This window comes from Lissotriton vulgaris, chromosome 7, assembly GCF_964263255.1.
Source record: "Lissotriton vulgaris chromosome 7, aLisVul1.2, whole genome shotgun sequence".
Classification (NCBI taxonomy): domain Eukaryota; kingdom Metazoa; phylum Chordata; class Amphibia; order Caudata; family Salamandridae; genus Lissotriton; species Lissotriton vulgaris.
In genome coordinates this window covers 1774773419-1774790198 of record NC_141695.1, presented here as the reverse complement: position 1 = coordinate 1774790198, position 16780 = coordinate 1774773419, and the positions used below count along the sequence as shown (strand labels likewise).

Sequence of the window (16780 nt, the reverse complement as noted above, 5' to 3'; positions counted from 1 at the left end):
TAGGAATAGCATCAATTACTATTCCTACTCCAGTTTGCGCAACAGCAGGGAAGGTGTTGGGTTTTAACATATTCCCTGGTGTTGCGCGCCCCCTAGAGCAAGTCGTTGAAACGACTTGCGTTGTAATGATACGCATGGTAACAACACGGTCGTTGTGACAACCGCGCTGTAAAGTATCTTGTTGTAAAAGTTGCGTAGTAAAGGATGTTTCCCCTGCTACACAGCTCTTAGTGAAGGTGGCCCATGCCTACTCCTCAGATACCGCTCCTACTCCAGGGCTAGTGCCTTCTGCTGACAATCAGACCCTAAGACACAGGGGCGGCATGTAGTGCCGGCGGGCACCTCCTAGCACTAGGCACTGGTTCACTTCTGCCAAGTGTACATGAAGACAGTGGCACCCCGTGTTGAACCCCTCCCCCACTTCAAATGGACAGATGACGTCAGATAGAGCGCATGCCACACCTCCATGGGTCATAGGGGGTTCCTAAAGCTCTCGCATCACATTCTCTCCACATTCAGGCAGAGTGAGGTCCAAGCTCACCATATACTGCTGGACCCCTTCCCCATAGGCGCCCTTCATGGTGCACCCAATAAGTCAGTCCCAAGGCTCCTGTGCCATCCTTGCCCCTTGCACCTGGGCTCTCTACTTCTGGACACTTGTGTACAGGAATAGAGATTCCTCTTGGGGTACACATTTAGGCAGTGAGGTAGAAGTCTCCTCAGGACCCCCCCTCTCTATACACTCCTCCCATGGGACACCCTAGCAGTCATCCTCACAACTCCTCTTACCATCCTGGTCTTCTGATGTGTCGGCCGCGTGGATCAGGTTGTCAAACCACATGTGTGCCACCGTCATCCTGTTCTGGGTCAGGGTACCGGTCTTGTCGGAGCAGATGACGGAGGTGGAGCCCAGCGTCTCCACCGCCTCCAGGTTCTTCACCAGGCAGTTCTTCTTGGCCATCGTTTTGGCCGTCAGCGACAGACACACCTGTGGGGGGAGAGAGGGTCAGGCGTGAGCTTTTAATGCTGCCGGCCAAGTTCATCCATGAGATTATGATTTTTCCTGCCAGGTTTAGCCATGACCTTATGATGCTGCCGGCCAGGTTCAGCCATGAGCTTATGATGCTGCCGGCCAGGTTCAGCCATGAGCTTATGATTCTGCCGGCCAAGTTCAGCCATGAGCTTATGATGCTGACGGCCAGGTGCTGCCGGCCAGGTTCAGCCATGAGCTTATGATGCTGCCGGCCATGTTCAGCCATGAGCTTATGATGCTGCCGGCCAGGTTCAGCCATGAGCTTATGATGCTGCCGGCCAGGTTCAGCCATGAGCTTATGATTCTGCCGGCCAAGTTCAGCCATGAGCTTATGATGCTGACGGCCAGGTGCTGCCGGCCAGGTTCAGCCATGAGCTTATGATGCTGCCGGCCAGGTTCAGCCATGAGCTTATGATGCTGCCGGCCAGGTTCAGCCATGAGCTTATGATGCTGCCGGCCAGGTTCAGCCATGAGCTTATGATGCTGCCGGCCAGGTTCAGCCATGAGCTTATGATTCTGCCGGCCAAGTTCAGCCATGAGCTTATGGTGCTGCCGGCCAGGTTCAGCCATGAGCTTATGATGCTGCCGGTATGTGCCACAGGGGCGCCCACCATGTGGAAGACACCAGTTTGAGGACATTGGGGGAGTAACACAGACAGAGCGTCTTGATTCACTGAACTGGGAGAGCATGTCTGAGGACGGTGAGTGTGTACAAAGTGTATTAGAACATTGCAGGCAATGGAATGCTCCGGACTGCTAATGGCCGGGAAAGCCACAAGCTCCAGCACTCCGATGTTTGTTTACAACAACAGCTGTGAATGAAGGCCTCAGAGCCCGAGGGGATCCCAACTCCCTGGAGCTCCGATGCCTTTGTTTTTATAACTAGGACATTCTTCCCTCTAGGGACGAAATATTCCAATGACGTTTAAGCCCGCCGTATCGGGCTAATCTGGCCCTTAGAGGCCCCTCGCGTGTTAAATGTAATGTAATGTAATGTATGTGTTCTTGTAAAGCGCACTGCTGCCCTGAGGCGTCGTGGCGCTGTAGACCGCTGGGGAACCCGTCCTGGCTTTCCCTGTGAGATGGTCCCTACTGGGTATCTCCAAGGTGAAACCAGGCATCCCCGGCGAATGTGGGGGGCCGTTGTAGAGATGAGGCAAGCTAATGCCCAGAGTTGCGGAGTGTGATCCCTGGTTAGAGTAGGCACCGAGGCGAGAATTATTGAGTCCGCTGACCCTGGTCCACGACCCTGCCGCGTCGGGAATTGAACCCTGGTCCCGGGCCGTTCTCTGCTTCCGGGTCTGCCGCCTCTAACCAGTGAGCCACACCACTCCACTTAAAGGCCCTCGCTTTCGACTTTAATGCTGGAGCAGGCCTTTAATGTCCGGTATAGCCTGCTACGACAGGCTATATAATAGAGGGTAAAGACGGTCCTGCAAGTTTGCACACAGGCCATAATCACAAGTTACACAATAAAACTACATGAAATGTTACTGTTTCCATATGGTAAAATAACATATTATACTTGCAGTGTTGTACAGTTATAAGGAAACCTCCATTGAATGGGGAATTGCTGTATTTTCTAGCTTTTTCAAGCAATATATCTAAATGGAATTCCCTATTCCATGCTGTTTTACCGCATACATTGAGCACCTGCTCTGAGCACGCGGTGGATTCATGCGGTGGCCGATGGCTGGAGTAGCGGTTAAGGGGAGGGGTGGATTCATGCAGTGGCCGATGGCTGGAGTAGCGGTTGAGGGTAGTGGTGGATTCACGCGGTGGCCGATGGCTGGGGTAGCGGTGGATTCATGCGGCGGCCGATGGCTGGAGTAGCGGTTGAGGGTAGCGGTGGATTCACGCGGTGGCCGATGGCTGGGGTAGCGGTTGAGGGTAGCGGTGGATTCATGCAGTGGCCGATGGCTGGGGTAGCGGTTGAGGGGAGGGGTGGATTCATGCGGTGGCCGATGGCTGGGGTAGCGGTTGAGGGTAGCGGTGGATTCATGCGGCGGCCGATGGCTGGGGTAGCGGTTGAGGGGAGGGGTGGATTCATGCGGTGGCCGATGGCTGGGGTAGCGGTTGAGGGGAGGGGTGGATTCACGCGGTGGCCGATGGCTGGGGTAGCGGTTGAGGGGAGGGGTGGATTCATGCGGTGGCCGATGGCTGGGGTAGCGGTTGAGGGTAGCGGTGGATTCATGCGGCGGCCGATGGCTGGGGTAGCGGTTGAGGGTAGCGGTGGATTCATGCGGCGGCCGATGGCTGGGGTAGCGGTTGAGGGGAGGGGTGGATTCACGCGGTGGCCGATGGCTGGGGTAGCGGTTGAGGGTAGCGGTGGATTCATGCGGCGGCCGATGGCTGGGGTAGCGGTTGAGGGGAGGGGTGGTTAGAGTTGGGACAAGAGGAAGCGTTGGATGCTTTTCCCTGTTAGAAAAAGGCATCAAGAGACTTGGTTGCCGCCACAAACACCGTCTCATGCAATCCATCTGGCAGAAAAATCAGGTCAATCAATCAATCAAACAAACTTGTAAAGCGCGCTACTCACCCATAAGGGTCTCAAGGCGCTGGGAGGGGGGGGGGAGTCGCTACTGCTCAAACAGCCAGGTCTTGAGTTGTTTCCTGAAGGAGAGATGGTCCTGGGTCAGCCGTAGGGGGGTGGGGAGGGAGTTCCAAGTCTTGGCTGCCAGGTAGGAGAAGGATCTTCCTCCGGCGGTGGCTCTGCGGATGCGTGGTACGGTGGCGAGGGCGTGGCTGGTCGATCGTAGCTGGCGGGTGGGTTTGTAGAATGTGAGGCGGCTGTTGAGGTATTTGGGTCCCATGTTGTGGAGAGCCTTGTGTGCGTGGGTGAGGAGTCTGAACGTGATCCTCTTGTTGACGGGGAGCCAGTGCAGGTCTTTCAGATGGGCGGAGATGTGGCTGTGACGGGGGATGTCCAGGATGAGTCTTTCCGAGGCGTTCTATATGCGTTGGAGTCTTTTCTGGAGTTTGGCTGTGGTTCCAGCATAGAGGGTGTTCCCGTAATCCAGACGGCTGGTGACGAGGGCCTGGGTGACCGTCTTCCTGGTTTCGGTGGGGATCCACTGGAAGATCTTTCGGAGCATTCGCAGGGTGTTGAAGCAGGAAGACGAGACGGCGATGACTTGCTTGGTCATCGTGGGGGAGGAGTCCAGGATGAAGCCCAGGTTGCGTGCATTGTCCGTTGGCTTGGGTGCGGTGCCCAGGGCAGGGGGCCTCCGTGAGTCGTCCCAGGCAGAAGGGGATGGTCCCAGGATGAGGACTTCCGTCTTGTCTGAGTTCAGTTTCAGACGGCTGAGCTTCATCCATTCCGCAACGTCTTCCATTTCTTCCTGGAGGCTGGCTCTGGCGGTGGCGGGGTCGTTGGTGAGGGAGAGGATCAGCTGGGTGTCATCGGCGTAGGTGATGATGTTAAGGTTGTGTTGGCGTGCGATGGCTGCGAGGGGGCTCATGTAGACGTTGAAGAGGGTGGGGCTGAGCAAGGATCCTTGCGGGACGCCGCAGATGATTTCGGTGGCCGTGGATCGGAACGGTGGGAGGCGGACTCTCTGGGTTCTTCCGGCGAGAAACGAGATGATCCACTCCAAGGCCGTTCCTTGGATTCCGGTGTTGCTGTGGCGCTGTATCAAGGTGCGGTGGCATACGGTGTCAAAGGCTGCTGAGAGGTCCAGGAGGATGAGGGCAGCTGTTTCCCGGTTGTCGAGCAGGGACCTGATGTCGTCGGTTGCTGCGATGAGGGCCGTCTCGGTGCTGTGGTTTGCTCGGAAACCGGACTGCGAGGGGTCGAGGGAACCGTTAGTCTCGAGGAAGGCGGAGAGTTGTTTGTTGATGGTCTTCTCGATGACTTTGGCAGGAAAAGGGAGGAGGGAGATGGGGCGGAAGTTCTTGAGGTCCGTGGGGTCTGCAGTGGGTTTCTTCAGGAGGGCGCTCAGCTCAGCATGTTTCCAGCTCTCCGGGAAGGTGGCGGATGCGAAGGAGCTGTTGATGATGTCCTGGAGTTGGGGTGCGATGATGGAGTTGACTTTGTTAAAGAAGTGGTGTGGGCATGGGTCGGTAGGGGAGCCGGAGTGGATGGTGTTCATCGTGCAGGTGGTGTCTTCGGTGCTGACCGAGGTCCAGGCGCAGAGGGTGGTGGTTGGGTGCGCTGGTTCGGCGTTTGGGAGTGTGGTCTGTGCGCTGAAGCTGTTGTGTAAGTCGGCGATCTTGGGGTGAAAGAACAAGGCGAGTGAGTCGCAGAGGTCTTGTGAGGGTGTGATGTCATTGTTGCAGGCGCTGGGGTTGGTGAGTTCTTTGACGATGCTGAAGAGTTCCTTGCTGTTGTGGGTGTTGTTGTCCAGTCGTTCTTTGAATGCTGTCTTCTTGGTGGTGTTGATCAGCTGGTGGTGTTTGCGGGTGGCGTTCTTGAGGGCTGTCATGTTTTCTGTAGTTTGGTCGTGGCGACAGACTTTCTCGAGGGTGCGGCAGGTTTCCTTGGAGTTTTTGAGGTCGTTGGTAAACCATGAGGCTTTCTTGCTGCTGGGTCTGCTGGGTGGGTTCTTTAGTGGTGCGAGGTCGTCGGCGCAGATGGTGAGCCACTGTGTGAGGTTGCGGGCTGCTTCGTTGGGGTCTGTCGTGTTGGTGGGAGGGTTCTGGCTGAGGGAGGTGGTGAGCTGGTCGGCGGTGGTCCAGGTCAGGTTCTTCCAGAGCCAGGTGAATCCAGGTGTCGATAAGCCTAACCATAACAACCAGGTGAGGTAAAATGAACACTTGCACGCGCCAATGCCATCGCCCTGCTTCGCATTCAGACACATAGTGCTCAGAGGATGCACAGGAGGCCCTATAGTAGCTACCTGTGGTTTAAAGAAGGGTGTAAAGCCCTGTTTGTAGCAACATGTGGTGTTAGACACATGGGGTAAGAGGGCACATGGCCAACCGTGCCAGCAGCCGCACAGGGTGATAGGAGTGCACATGACCAGCCCTACCAGCAGACACATGGGGAGGGAAGGGGCTCATGGCCTGCCCTGCCAGCAGCAGCATGGGGTGGGGAGAAAGCAGAGGGTCAACCCTGCCAGCAACAGCACAGGGTGGGAAGAAGGCAGAGGGTCAACCCTGCCAGCCGCCATGCAGTAAGAGGGCACATGGCTAGCCCTGCCAGCAGCCGCATGTAAGAGAAGAGCCACTTGGGTGATTCAACATCAGAAAGGTTTTAGCAGGTATCCTGAGGGGACGCAACCACACCCCTGAAGTTGGGGTCCAGAGGCAGGTGGATTCAAAATGTAGTTCTTGGTACTCACAGTGACAGTGGCCAGCAGTCCCTCGGGCACGTATGCCACAATGATGCCAATGCAGAAGATAATTGAATTCAAGACGTTGTAGCCCATGGAGATGGAGATGATGAAGAAGAGGACCCCGACTGCCACCGCGAGGCCGCTGATCACGTGCACAAAGTGCTCGATCTCCAGAGCAATGGGGGTCTTCTGGTCCCCAACACCTGAAGCCAGAGACGCGATCCGCCCAATCACGGTGCGGTCTCCGGTGTTGATCACGATGCCACTGGCAGCACCTGAGGGCGAAACAGAAGATTGTCTGAGCTGGCACAGAGAGCAGTCAGATCGCACAACTAGGAAGACAAGCTCCCACACCTGAGAGATGAACCCATCCCCAACAAAACATTCCAAACAAGAGACTTAGCATCTCCAAACCTGCACCAGCAGCTGTAGAACAAACCCCACACACTGGAGAAAACCCCACATCATGAATACCTCAAAGTCATGAACAAAGACCGCTCAAAACTGAAGCACAGGACCCAAAATCAAAATGAGGGCTGCGCCAAAAATCTACTCACTACCCTGCAAAGAAAGAAAAGATGGCCTTGTCCCTTACCCTCAAGGCAGGTGCTGGAGTAGAAGGCCAGGTTCTTGGTCTCGAGGGGGTTTTCATGGGAAAATTCAGCAGATCGCGGCTGTGGCTCAGACTCTCCCGTCAATGAGGAATTGTCAACCTTCAAAACCAAAAACACAGCATTTCTAACTTGCTGTCAGTGACCCCCTGGTTGAGTTCATACATGTCTGCTCTTAGTCTGTCCCGGAACACATGCTAGTACTGTGACCATGGGAAATTCCATTTACCTCCCCTAGATTTCAGTGTACCACCAGCTGTTGTACTGTGTGTGAGAGTGCGAGTGACTGTGCAAGTGAGTGTGAGTGTGAGAGTGAGTGCGAGTGAGTGTGTGAGAGTGAGTGCGAGTGAGTGTGTGAGTCAGTGTGAGAGTGAGTGTGAGTCAGTGTGTGAGTGAGTATGAGAGTGAGTGTGAGTCTGAGAGTGAGTGAGTAATACAGTGTGTGAGTGGGAGAGTAAGTGTGAGAGTGAGTGTGAGTGTGATTGGAAGAGTGAGTGTGAGAGTGAGTATCAGAGTAAGTGTTAGAGTGAGTTTGAGAGTGAGAGTGGGAGTGAGTGGGAGAGTCAGTGTGAGAGTGATTGTGAGAGTGAGTGTGAGATTGAGTGTGAGAGTGAGTGTGAGAGTGAGTGAGTGTGAGTGAAAATGAGTGTGAGAGTGAGTGTGAGAGTGAGTGTGAGTGTGAGAGTAAGTGTTAGAGTGAGTGTGAGAGTGAGTGTGAGTGGGAGAGTGAATGTGAGAGTGAGTATGAGAGTAAGTGTTAGAGTGAGTTTGAGAGTGAGAGTGACAGTGAGTGGGAGAGTCAGTGTGAAAGGGTGTGAGAGTAAGTTTGAGTGAGAGTGAGTGTGAGTGTGGGATTGAGTGTGAGAGTGAGTGTGAGTGTAAGAGTGAGTGAGTGTGAGTGAAAATGAGTCTGAGAGTGAGTGAGTGTGAGAGTGAGTGAGTGTGAGAGTGAGTGGGAGAATGAGTGTGAGAGCGAGTGTGAGAGTAAGTGTTAGAGTGAGCTTAATAGTAGGAGTGAGTGTGCGTGGGAAAGTGAGTGTGAGTGTGAGAGTGAGTGTAAGTGTGAGTATGAGTGAGTGTGAGAGTAAGTGTGAGAGTGAGTGTTAGAGTAAGAGTGAGTGTGAATGTGAGAGTAAGTGTGAGTGAGTGTGAGAGTGAGTGTGAGAGTATGAGAGTGAGTGCAAGAGTGAGTGCGAGAGTGAGTGAGTGTGAGAGTGAGAGTGAGTGTAAGAGTGAGTGTGAGAGTACGTGTGAGAGTGAGTGTGAGAGTGAGAGTGAGTGTGAGAGTAAGTGTGAGAGCAAGTGTGAGTGAGTGTGAGAGTGAGTGTGAGTCTGAGAGTGAGTGTGAGTGGGAACGTGAGTGTGAGAGTGAGTGTAAGAGTAAGTGTTAGAGTGAGTTTGAGAGTGAGAGTGTGGGAGAGTGAGTGTGAGTGAGTGTGAGTGAGTTTGAGAGTGTGAGAGTATGAGAGTGAGTGCAAGAGTGAGTGCGAGAGTGAGTGTGTGAGTGAGTGTAAGAGTGAGAGTAAGTGTGAGAGTGAGTGTGAGAGTGAGTGTGAGAGTAAGTGTGAGAGTAAGTGTGAGAGTGAGTGTGAGAGTAAGTGTTAGAATGAGTGAGTGTGAGAGTGAGTGTGAGTAGGAAAGTAAGCGTGAGTGGGAAAGTGAGTGTGAGAGTAAGTGTTAGAGTGAGTTTGAGAGTGAGAGTGTGACTGAGTGGGAGAGTGAGTGTGAGTGTGAGAGTGAGTGTGACAGTGAGAGTGAGAGTAAGTGTGAGAGTGAGAGGGAGTGTGAGTCTGAGAGTGAGTGAGTGTGAGAGTGAGTGTGAGTGGGAGAGTGAGTGTGAGAGTAAGTGTTGGAGTGAGTTTGAGAGTGGGAGTGAGTGTGAGTAGGAGAGTGAGTGTGAGAGTGAGCAAGCATATATTCTTACAACCCATGCACTGAGCCATGCACTAACAGCAACCACATGGCAATCTGTGCCCTCCTTCAGAGGGCAGAGATGGTGTTTGCTCCACGCACTCACCTTGCAGCCCTGACACTCCAGCAGTCGAAGATCCGCCGGCACCTTATCGCCGCCTTTAATTTGTACAATGTCACCCAGTACCAGGTTCTCCGCCAGCACCTCCAGCCTCTGCCCATCGCGGATAACCAGGGCTTGCTGCAAAGAAGCCAAAGTGGTATGAGAAGGCGGGGACCAGGGCCACTGGTAGACATTCATCCTCCAGAACCGATACTCTTCTGTGCTCTGTGAAGATCACCCCATCTAACAGAACTCTCTCCTATGTGAGGGAGCACTCGCTTCTGCCGACTGGGCCTCCTGAAGAGCATGGGGCTCTGCACTCTTCCCCAGCAGAGTCAGCGAAGTCAGTCAATCAACACATAAAGACTCATTTTAATATTTCTTCGTCATGATGATCCAAGGCCCCAAACACGCTCACCCCAAAACACGAAGGGCCTGACCCATAAACTGCACTTTTGTAGCACGTCCAGCACCACACATGGCGACCACTGGAACTGCAACGCCCGAAAATAACAGTGCTAGGGACTTCAAATACAACCCTAGAGCAAAGGGACTTCAAATACAACCCCAGAGCAAAGGGACTTCAAATACAACACCAGAGCAAAGGGACGTCAAATACAACCCCGGAGCAAAGTCACTTCAAATACAACCCCAGAGCAAAGGGACTTCAAATGCAACCCCAGAGCAAAGGGACTTCAAATACAACCCCAGAGTAAAGGGACTTCAAATACAACCCCAGAGCAAAGTCACTTCAAATACAACCCCAGAGCAAAGGCACTTCAAATACAACACCAGAGCAAAGGGACTTCAAATACAACCCCAGAGCAAAGGCACTTCAAATACAACCCCAGAGCAAAGGGACTTCAAATACAACCCCAGAGCAAAGGGACTTCAAATACAACACCAGAGCAAAGGGACTTCAAATGCAACCCCAGAGCAAAGGGACTTCAAATACAACCCCAGAACAAAGGGACTTCAAATACAACACCAGAGCAAAGGGACTTCAAATACAAATACAACACCAGAGCAAAGGGACTTCAAATACAACCCCAGAGCAAAGGGACTTCAAATACAACCCCAGAGCAAAGGGACTTCAGATACAACCCCAGAGCAAAGGCACTTCAAATACAACACCAGAGCAAAGGGACTTCAAATACAACCCCAGAGCAAAGGCACTTCAAATACAACCCCAGAGCAAAGGGACTTCAAATACAACCCCAGAGCAAAGGGACTTCAAATACAACCCCAGAGCAAGGGGACTTCAAATACAACCCCGGAGCAAAGGGACTTCAAATACAACCCCAGAGCAAAGGGACTTCAAATACAACACCAGAGCAAAGGGACTTCAAATACAACCCCAGAGCAAAGTCACTTCAAATACAACCCCAGAGCAAAGGGACTTCAAATACAACCCCAGAGCAAAGGGACTTCAAATACAACCCCAGAGCAAAGGGACTTCAAATACAACCCCAGAGCAAAGGCACTTCAAATACAACCCCAGAGCAAAGGGACTTCAAATACAACCCCGGAGCAAAGGGACTTCAAATACAACCCCGGAGCAAAGGGACTTCAAATACAACCCCGGAGCAAAGGGACTTCAAATACAACCCTAGAGCAAAGGGACGTCAAATACAACCCCAGAGCAAAGGGACTTCAAATACAACCCCAGAGCAAAGGGACTTCAAATACAACCCCAGAGCAAAGGGACTTCAAATACAACCCCAGAGCAAAAGGACTTCAAATACAACCAGCAAAGGGACTTCAAATACAACCCCAGAGCAAAGGGACGTCAAATACAACCCCAGAGCAAGGGGACTTCAAATACAACCCCGGAGCAAAGGGACTTCAAATACAACCCCGGAGCAAAGGGACTTCAAATACAACCCCAGAGCAAAGGGACTTCAAATACAACCCCAGAGCAAAGGGACTTCAAATACAACCCCAGAGTAAAGGGACTTCAAATACAACCCCAGAGTAAAGGGACTTCAAATACAACCCCAGAGCAAAGGGACTTAATACAACCCCAGGGCCCAGAGCAAAGGGACTTCAAATACAACCCCAGAGTAAAGGGACTTCAAATACAACCCCGGAGCAAAGGGACTTCAAATACAACCCCGGAGCAAAGGGACTTCAAATACAACCCCAGAGCAAAGGGACTTCAAATACAACCCCGGAGCAAAGGGACTTCAAATACAACCCCAGAGCAAAGGGACTTCAAATACAACCCCAGAGCAAAGGGACTTCAAATACAACCCCAGAGCAAAGGGACTTCAAATACAACACCAGAGCAAAGGGACTTCAAATACAACCCCAGAGCAAAGGGACTTCAAATACAACCCCAGAGCAAAGGGACTTCAAATACAACCCCAGAGCAAAGGGACTTCAAATACAACCCCAGAGCAAAGGGACTTCAAATACAACCCCAGAGCAAAGGGACTTCAAATACAACCCCAGAGCAAAGGGACTTCAAATACAACCCCAGAGCAAAGGCACTTCAAATACAACCCCAGAGCAGATTATGTTAAATTGAATTCAATTATTTCAAATAGTCAAAATTATACGAAAAGTGTGCATAATTATTTATAAAATATTTAGTAACCTATTTAACAGATTATTCAATAGTTTAGAATTAAATAATAATGATGAACTGCTTTAAATATTTAATATTCATTTATGGGTTATTGAACATTTTATAATTAAATAGTACATATATAAACATGAATTTATATACTTTTTATTTTACCTATTTTAAATAATTTCATGTGACAATATCTCATATGGGATTTTATTTTAACGACAGCAGCACCAGCGGTAGCCATATGTAGTGCGGGACATACTACAAAAGTGTAAGTTACTACAAACAGGTGTGTTTCTATAAAAGTGCATTTTGTGAATACTGAAATGTAGTAAACTTACTCAAAAGTGTAAACTTACTCAAAGTGTGAGTTATCTTTGTGAATCAGACCTCCAGTAGCTAAATAGTCTATGCCGCTACCCTCCTTACATCACCCTAAACCACCCTCTACCACAAGCCTGAGGTTACCACCTCTGACACCACCAACCACTGACGCCCTCCTGCTAACCTAAACCAGGGGGCCAGCTTTGACTTACCATCACTGAGAATGTTACACTGCCGCTAGGAACCACCGCAGAGCTCACCCTCTGACAACCTCTGCTATCACAACACAAACACATCCCTGTGCTGCCCCCGCCCAAGCACACTTCACACACAGATTCAAGCGGACAAGAGCCTTACCTGCGGGACCATGTTCTTAAAGCCAGCCATGATATTGGTACTTTTGGCTTCTTGGTAGTAGGCGAAGAGAGCCGTCATGACTACCACAGCGATGAGCACAATTGCCAACCACAGCTGGAGAAAAAAAAGAGTGGAGAAAGATGAGAAGAAAATGATCCAACCACAACTAAAGGGGAATGGAAAGAATGCAGCAGACCCAGAAGACAACCCGCATAAAAAACAATTAACCACAGCATGAGCGGAGGAGGGAAGAGCGGAGTCGCACCAGAAGATAACAAACATCAAATAATAATCGTCCAGAGACGGAGCATGGGGGGGTAGACTGGTGCACACTAGAAGACAACAGACAATTATCAACCACAGCTACAAAACAGAACGGCAAAGTGGAGAAGTATTAGTAGACAATTACCAGCAAACAATAGCCAACCACAACTACAGGGAAAAGTGAAGAGTGGAGCAGCATCAGATGACACATGACATCAAACAGTAACCACTACAGGTAAAGCTAAGGAGGCAGGAGCGTAGCAGAGCCAGAAGACAACGATCATCAAACAACAGCCAACTACAGCTAAAGTGGAGGGAGGAAGAGTTGAGCAGCATCAGAAGATAACCAACAATAACGAAGCACAGCTTGAGCTGGAGAGGAAAGAGTGTAACAGCATCAAAAGATAACAAACATAAAACAGAAACCGACCTCTTATAAATCAAAGGAGGCAAGAGTGGAACACAGACAGAAGCCAAAAAGCTTCAAACAATTACCAACTACAGCTAGTGCGGAGGAGAGAAGAGTGGAGCAGCATCAGAAGATAACCAATGATAACCAACGACAGCTAGAGCGGAGGAGAAGAGTGGAGCAGCATCAGAAGATAACCAACAATAACCAACCACAGCTAGAGCGGAGGAGAAGAGTGGAGCAGCATCAGAAGATAACCAACAATAACCAACCACAGCTAGAGCGGAGGAGAGAAGAGTGGAGCAGCATCAGAAGATAACCAACAATAACCAACCACAGCTAGAGCGGAGGAGAAGAGTGGAGCAGCATCAGAAGATAACCAACAATAACCAACCAGTCAGAGCGGAGGAGAGAAGAGTGGAGCAGCATCAGAAGATAAACAACAATAACCAACCACAGCTAGAGCGGAGGAGAGAAGAGTGGAGCAGCATCAGAAGATAACCAATGATAACCAACCACAGCTAGAGAGGAGGAGAAGAGTGGAGCAGCATCAGAAGATAACCAACAATAACCAACCACAGCTAGAGCAGAGGAGAGAAGAGTGAAGCAGCATCAGAAGATAACCAATGATAACCAACCACAGTTAGAGCGGAGGAGAGAAGAGCGGAGCAGCATCAGAAGATAAACAACAATAACCAACCACAGCTAGAGCGGAGGAGAAGAGTGGAGCAGCATCAGAAGATAACCAACAATAACCAACCACAGCTAGAGCGGAGGAGAGAAGAGTGGAGCAGCATCAGAAGATAAACAACAATAACCAACCACAGCTAGAGCGGAGGAGAAGAGTGGAGCAGCATCAGAAGATAACCAACAATAACCAACCACAGCTAGAGCGGAGGAGAAGAGTGGAGCGGCATCAGAAGATAACCAACAATACCCAACCACAGCTAGAGCGGAGGAGAGAAGAGCGGAGCAGCATCAGAAGATAAACAACAATAACCAACCACAGCTAGAGGAGCGAAGAGTGGAGCAGCATCAGAAGATAACCAATGATAACTAACCAGTCAGAGCGGAGGAGAGAAAAGCGGAGCAGCATCAGAAGATATCCAACAATACCCAACCACAGATAGAGTGGAGGAGAGAAGAGTGGAGCAGCATCAGAAGATAACCAACAATAACCAACCACAGCTAGAGCGGAGGAGAGAAGAGCGGAGGAGCGAAGAGCGGAGGAGCATCAGAAGATAAACAACAATAACCAACCACAGCTGGAGCAGAGGAGAGAAGAGCGGAGCAGCATCAGAAGATAAACAACAATAACCAACCACAGCTAGAGCGGAGGAGCGAAGAGCGGAGCAGCATCAGAAGATAACCAACAATAACCAACCACAGCTGGAGCAGAGGAGAGAAGAGTGGAGCAGCATCAGAAGATAACCAATGATAACTAACCAGTCAGAGCGGAGGAGAGAAGAGTGGAGCGGCATCAGAAGATAACCAATGATAACCAACCACAGCTAGAGCGGAGGAGAGAAGAGTGGAGCAGCATCAGAAGATAACCAACAATAACCAACCACAGCTAGAGCTGAGGAGAGAAGAGCGGAGGAGCGAAGAGCGGAGGAGCATCAGAAGATAAACAACAATAACCAACCACAGCTGGAGCAGAGGAGAGAAGAGCGGAGCAGCATCAGAAGATAAACAACAATAACCAACCACAGCTAGAGCGGAGGAGCGAAGAGCGGAGCAGCATCAGAAGATAACCAACAATAACCAACCACAGCTGGAGCAGAGGAGAGAAGAGTGGAGCAGCATCAGAAGATAACCAATGATAACCAACCACAGCTAGAGCGGAGGAGAGAAGAGTGGAGCAGCATCAGAAGATAACCAATGATAACCAACCACAGTTAGAGCGGAGGAGAGAAGAGAAGAGTGGAGCAGCATCAGAAGATAACCAATGGTAACCAACCACAGTTAGAGCGGAGGAGCGAAGAGCGGAGCAGCATCAGAAGATAACCAACAATAACCAACTACAGCTAGAGGAGCGAAGAGTGGAGCAGCATCAGAAGATAACCAACAATAACCAACCACAATTAGAGCGGAGGAGAGAAGAGTGGAGCAGCATCAGAAGATAACCAACAATAACCAACCACAGCTAGAGCGGAGGAGAAGAGTGGAGCAGCATCAGAAGATAACCAACAATAACCAACCACAGCTAGAGCGGAGGAGAAGAGTGGAGCAGCATCAGAAGATAACCAACAATAACCAACCACGGTTAGAGCGGAGGAGAGAAGAGCGGAGCAGCATCAGAAGATAACCAAAAATAACCAACCACAGCTAGAGGAGCGAAGAGTGGAGCAGCATCAGAAGATAACCAACAATAACCAACCACAGTTAGAGCGGAGGAGAGAAGAGTGGAGCAGCATCAGAACACAACCAACAATAACCAACCACAGCTAGAGGAGCGAAGAGTGGAGCAGCATCAGAAGATAACCAACAATAACCAACCACAGTTAGAGCGGAGGAGAGAAGAGCGGAGCAGCATCAGAAGATAACCAACAATAACCAACCACAACTAGAGCAGAGGAGAGAAGAGTGGAGCAGCATCAGAAGATAACCAACAATAACCAACCACAGCTAGAGAAGCGAAGAGTGGAGCAGCATCAGAAGATATCCAACAATAACCAACCACAGCTAGAGGGGAGGAGAGAAGAGTGGAGCAGCATCAGAAGGTAACCAACAATAACCAACCACAGCTAGAGCGGAGGAGAGAAGAGTGGAGTAGCATCAGAAGGTAAACAAAAATAACCAACCACAGCTAGAGCGGAGGAGAGAAGAGTGGAGCAGCATCAGAACACAACCAACAATAACCAACTACAGCTAGAGGAGCGAAGAGTGGAGCAGCATCAGAAGATATCCAACAATAACCAACCACAGCTAGAGCAGAGGAGATAAGAGTGAAGCAGCATCAGAAGATAACCAACAATAACCAACCACAGCTAGAGGAGCGAAGAGTGGAGCAGCATCAGAAGATAACCAATGATAACTAACCAGTCAGAGCGGAGGAGAGAAAAGCGGAGCAGCATCAGAAGATATCCAACAATAACCAACCACAGCTAGAGGGGAGGAGAGAAGAGCGGAGCAGCATCAGAAGATATCCAACAATAACCAACCACAGCTAGAGGGGAGGAGAGAAGAGTGGAGCAGCATCAGAAGATAACCAACAATAACCAACCACGGTTAGAGCGGAGGAGAGAAGAGCGGAGCAGCATCAGAAGATAACCAACAATAACCAACCACGGTTAGAGCGGAGGAGAGAAGAGCGGAGCAGCATCAGAAGGTAACCAACAATAACCAACCACAGCTAGAGGGGAGGAGAGAAGAGTGGAGCAGCATCAGAAGATAACCAACAATAACCAACCACAGCTAGAGCGGAGGAGAGAAGAGTGGAGTAGCATCAGAAGGTAACCAACAATAACTAACCACAGCTAGAGGGGAGGAGAGAAGAGTGGAGCAGCATCAGAAGGTAACCAACAATAACCAACCACAGCTAGAGCGGAGGAGAGAAGAGTGGAGTAGCATCAGAAGGTAAACAAAAATAACCAACCACGGTTAGAGCGGAGGAGAGAAGAGCGGAGCAGCATCAGAAGATAACCAACAATAACCAACCACAGCTAGAGAAGCGAAGAGTGGAGCAGCATCAGAAGATATCCAACAATAACCAACCACAGCTAGAGCAGAGGAGATAAGAGTGAAGCAGCATCAGAAGATAACCAACAATAACCAACCACAGCTAGAGGAGCGAAGAGTGGAGCAGCATCAGAAGATAACCAATGATAACTAACCAGTCAGAGCGGAGGAGAGAAAAGCGGAGCAGCATCAGAAGATATCCAACAATAACCAACCACAGCTAGAGGGGAGGAGAG

The 16780-nt window shown here is 50.5% G+C and overlaps 1 protein-coding gene across 1 annotated transcript in view; it reads right to left on the bottom strand.

The window, feature by feature from the left end:
- LOC147706650 (potassium-transporting ATPase alpha chain 2-like) overlaps positions 1–16780 on the bottom strand; it is a 73967-nt gene that overhangs the window by 39537 nt on the left and 17650 nt on the right. The window contains exons 5-9 of the mRNA XM_086933150.1: positions 12191–12304; positions 8938–9072; positions 6905–7022; positions 6316–6584; positions 790–988 (exon numbers count right to left, since the gene is read on the bottom strand). Coding sequence (XP_086789276.1) covers positions 790–988; positions 6316–6584; positions 6905–7022; positions 8938–9072; positions 12191–12304 — 835 coding nt within the window. The remainder of the gene's footprint in view (positions 1–789; positions 989–6315; positions 6585–6904; positions 7023–8937; positions 9073–12190; positions 12305–16780) is intronic.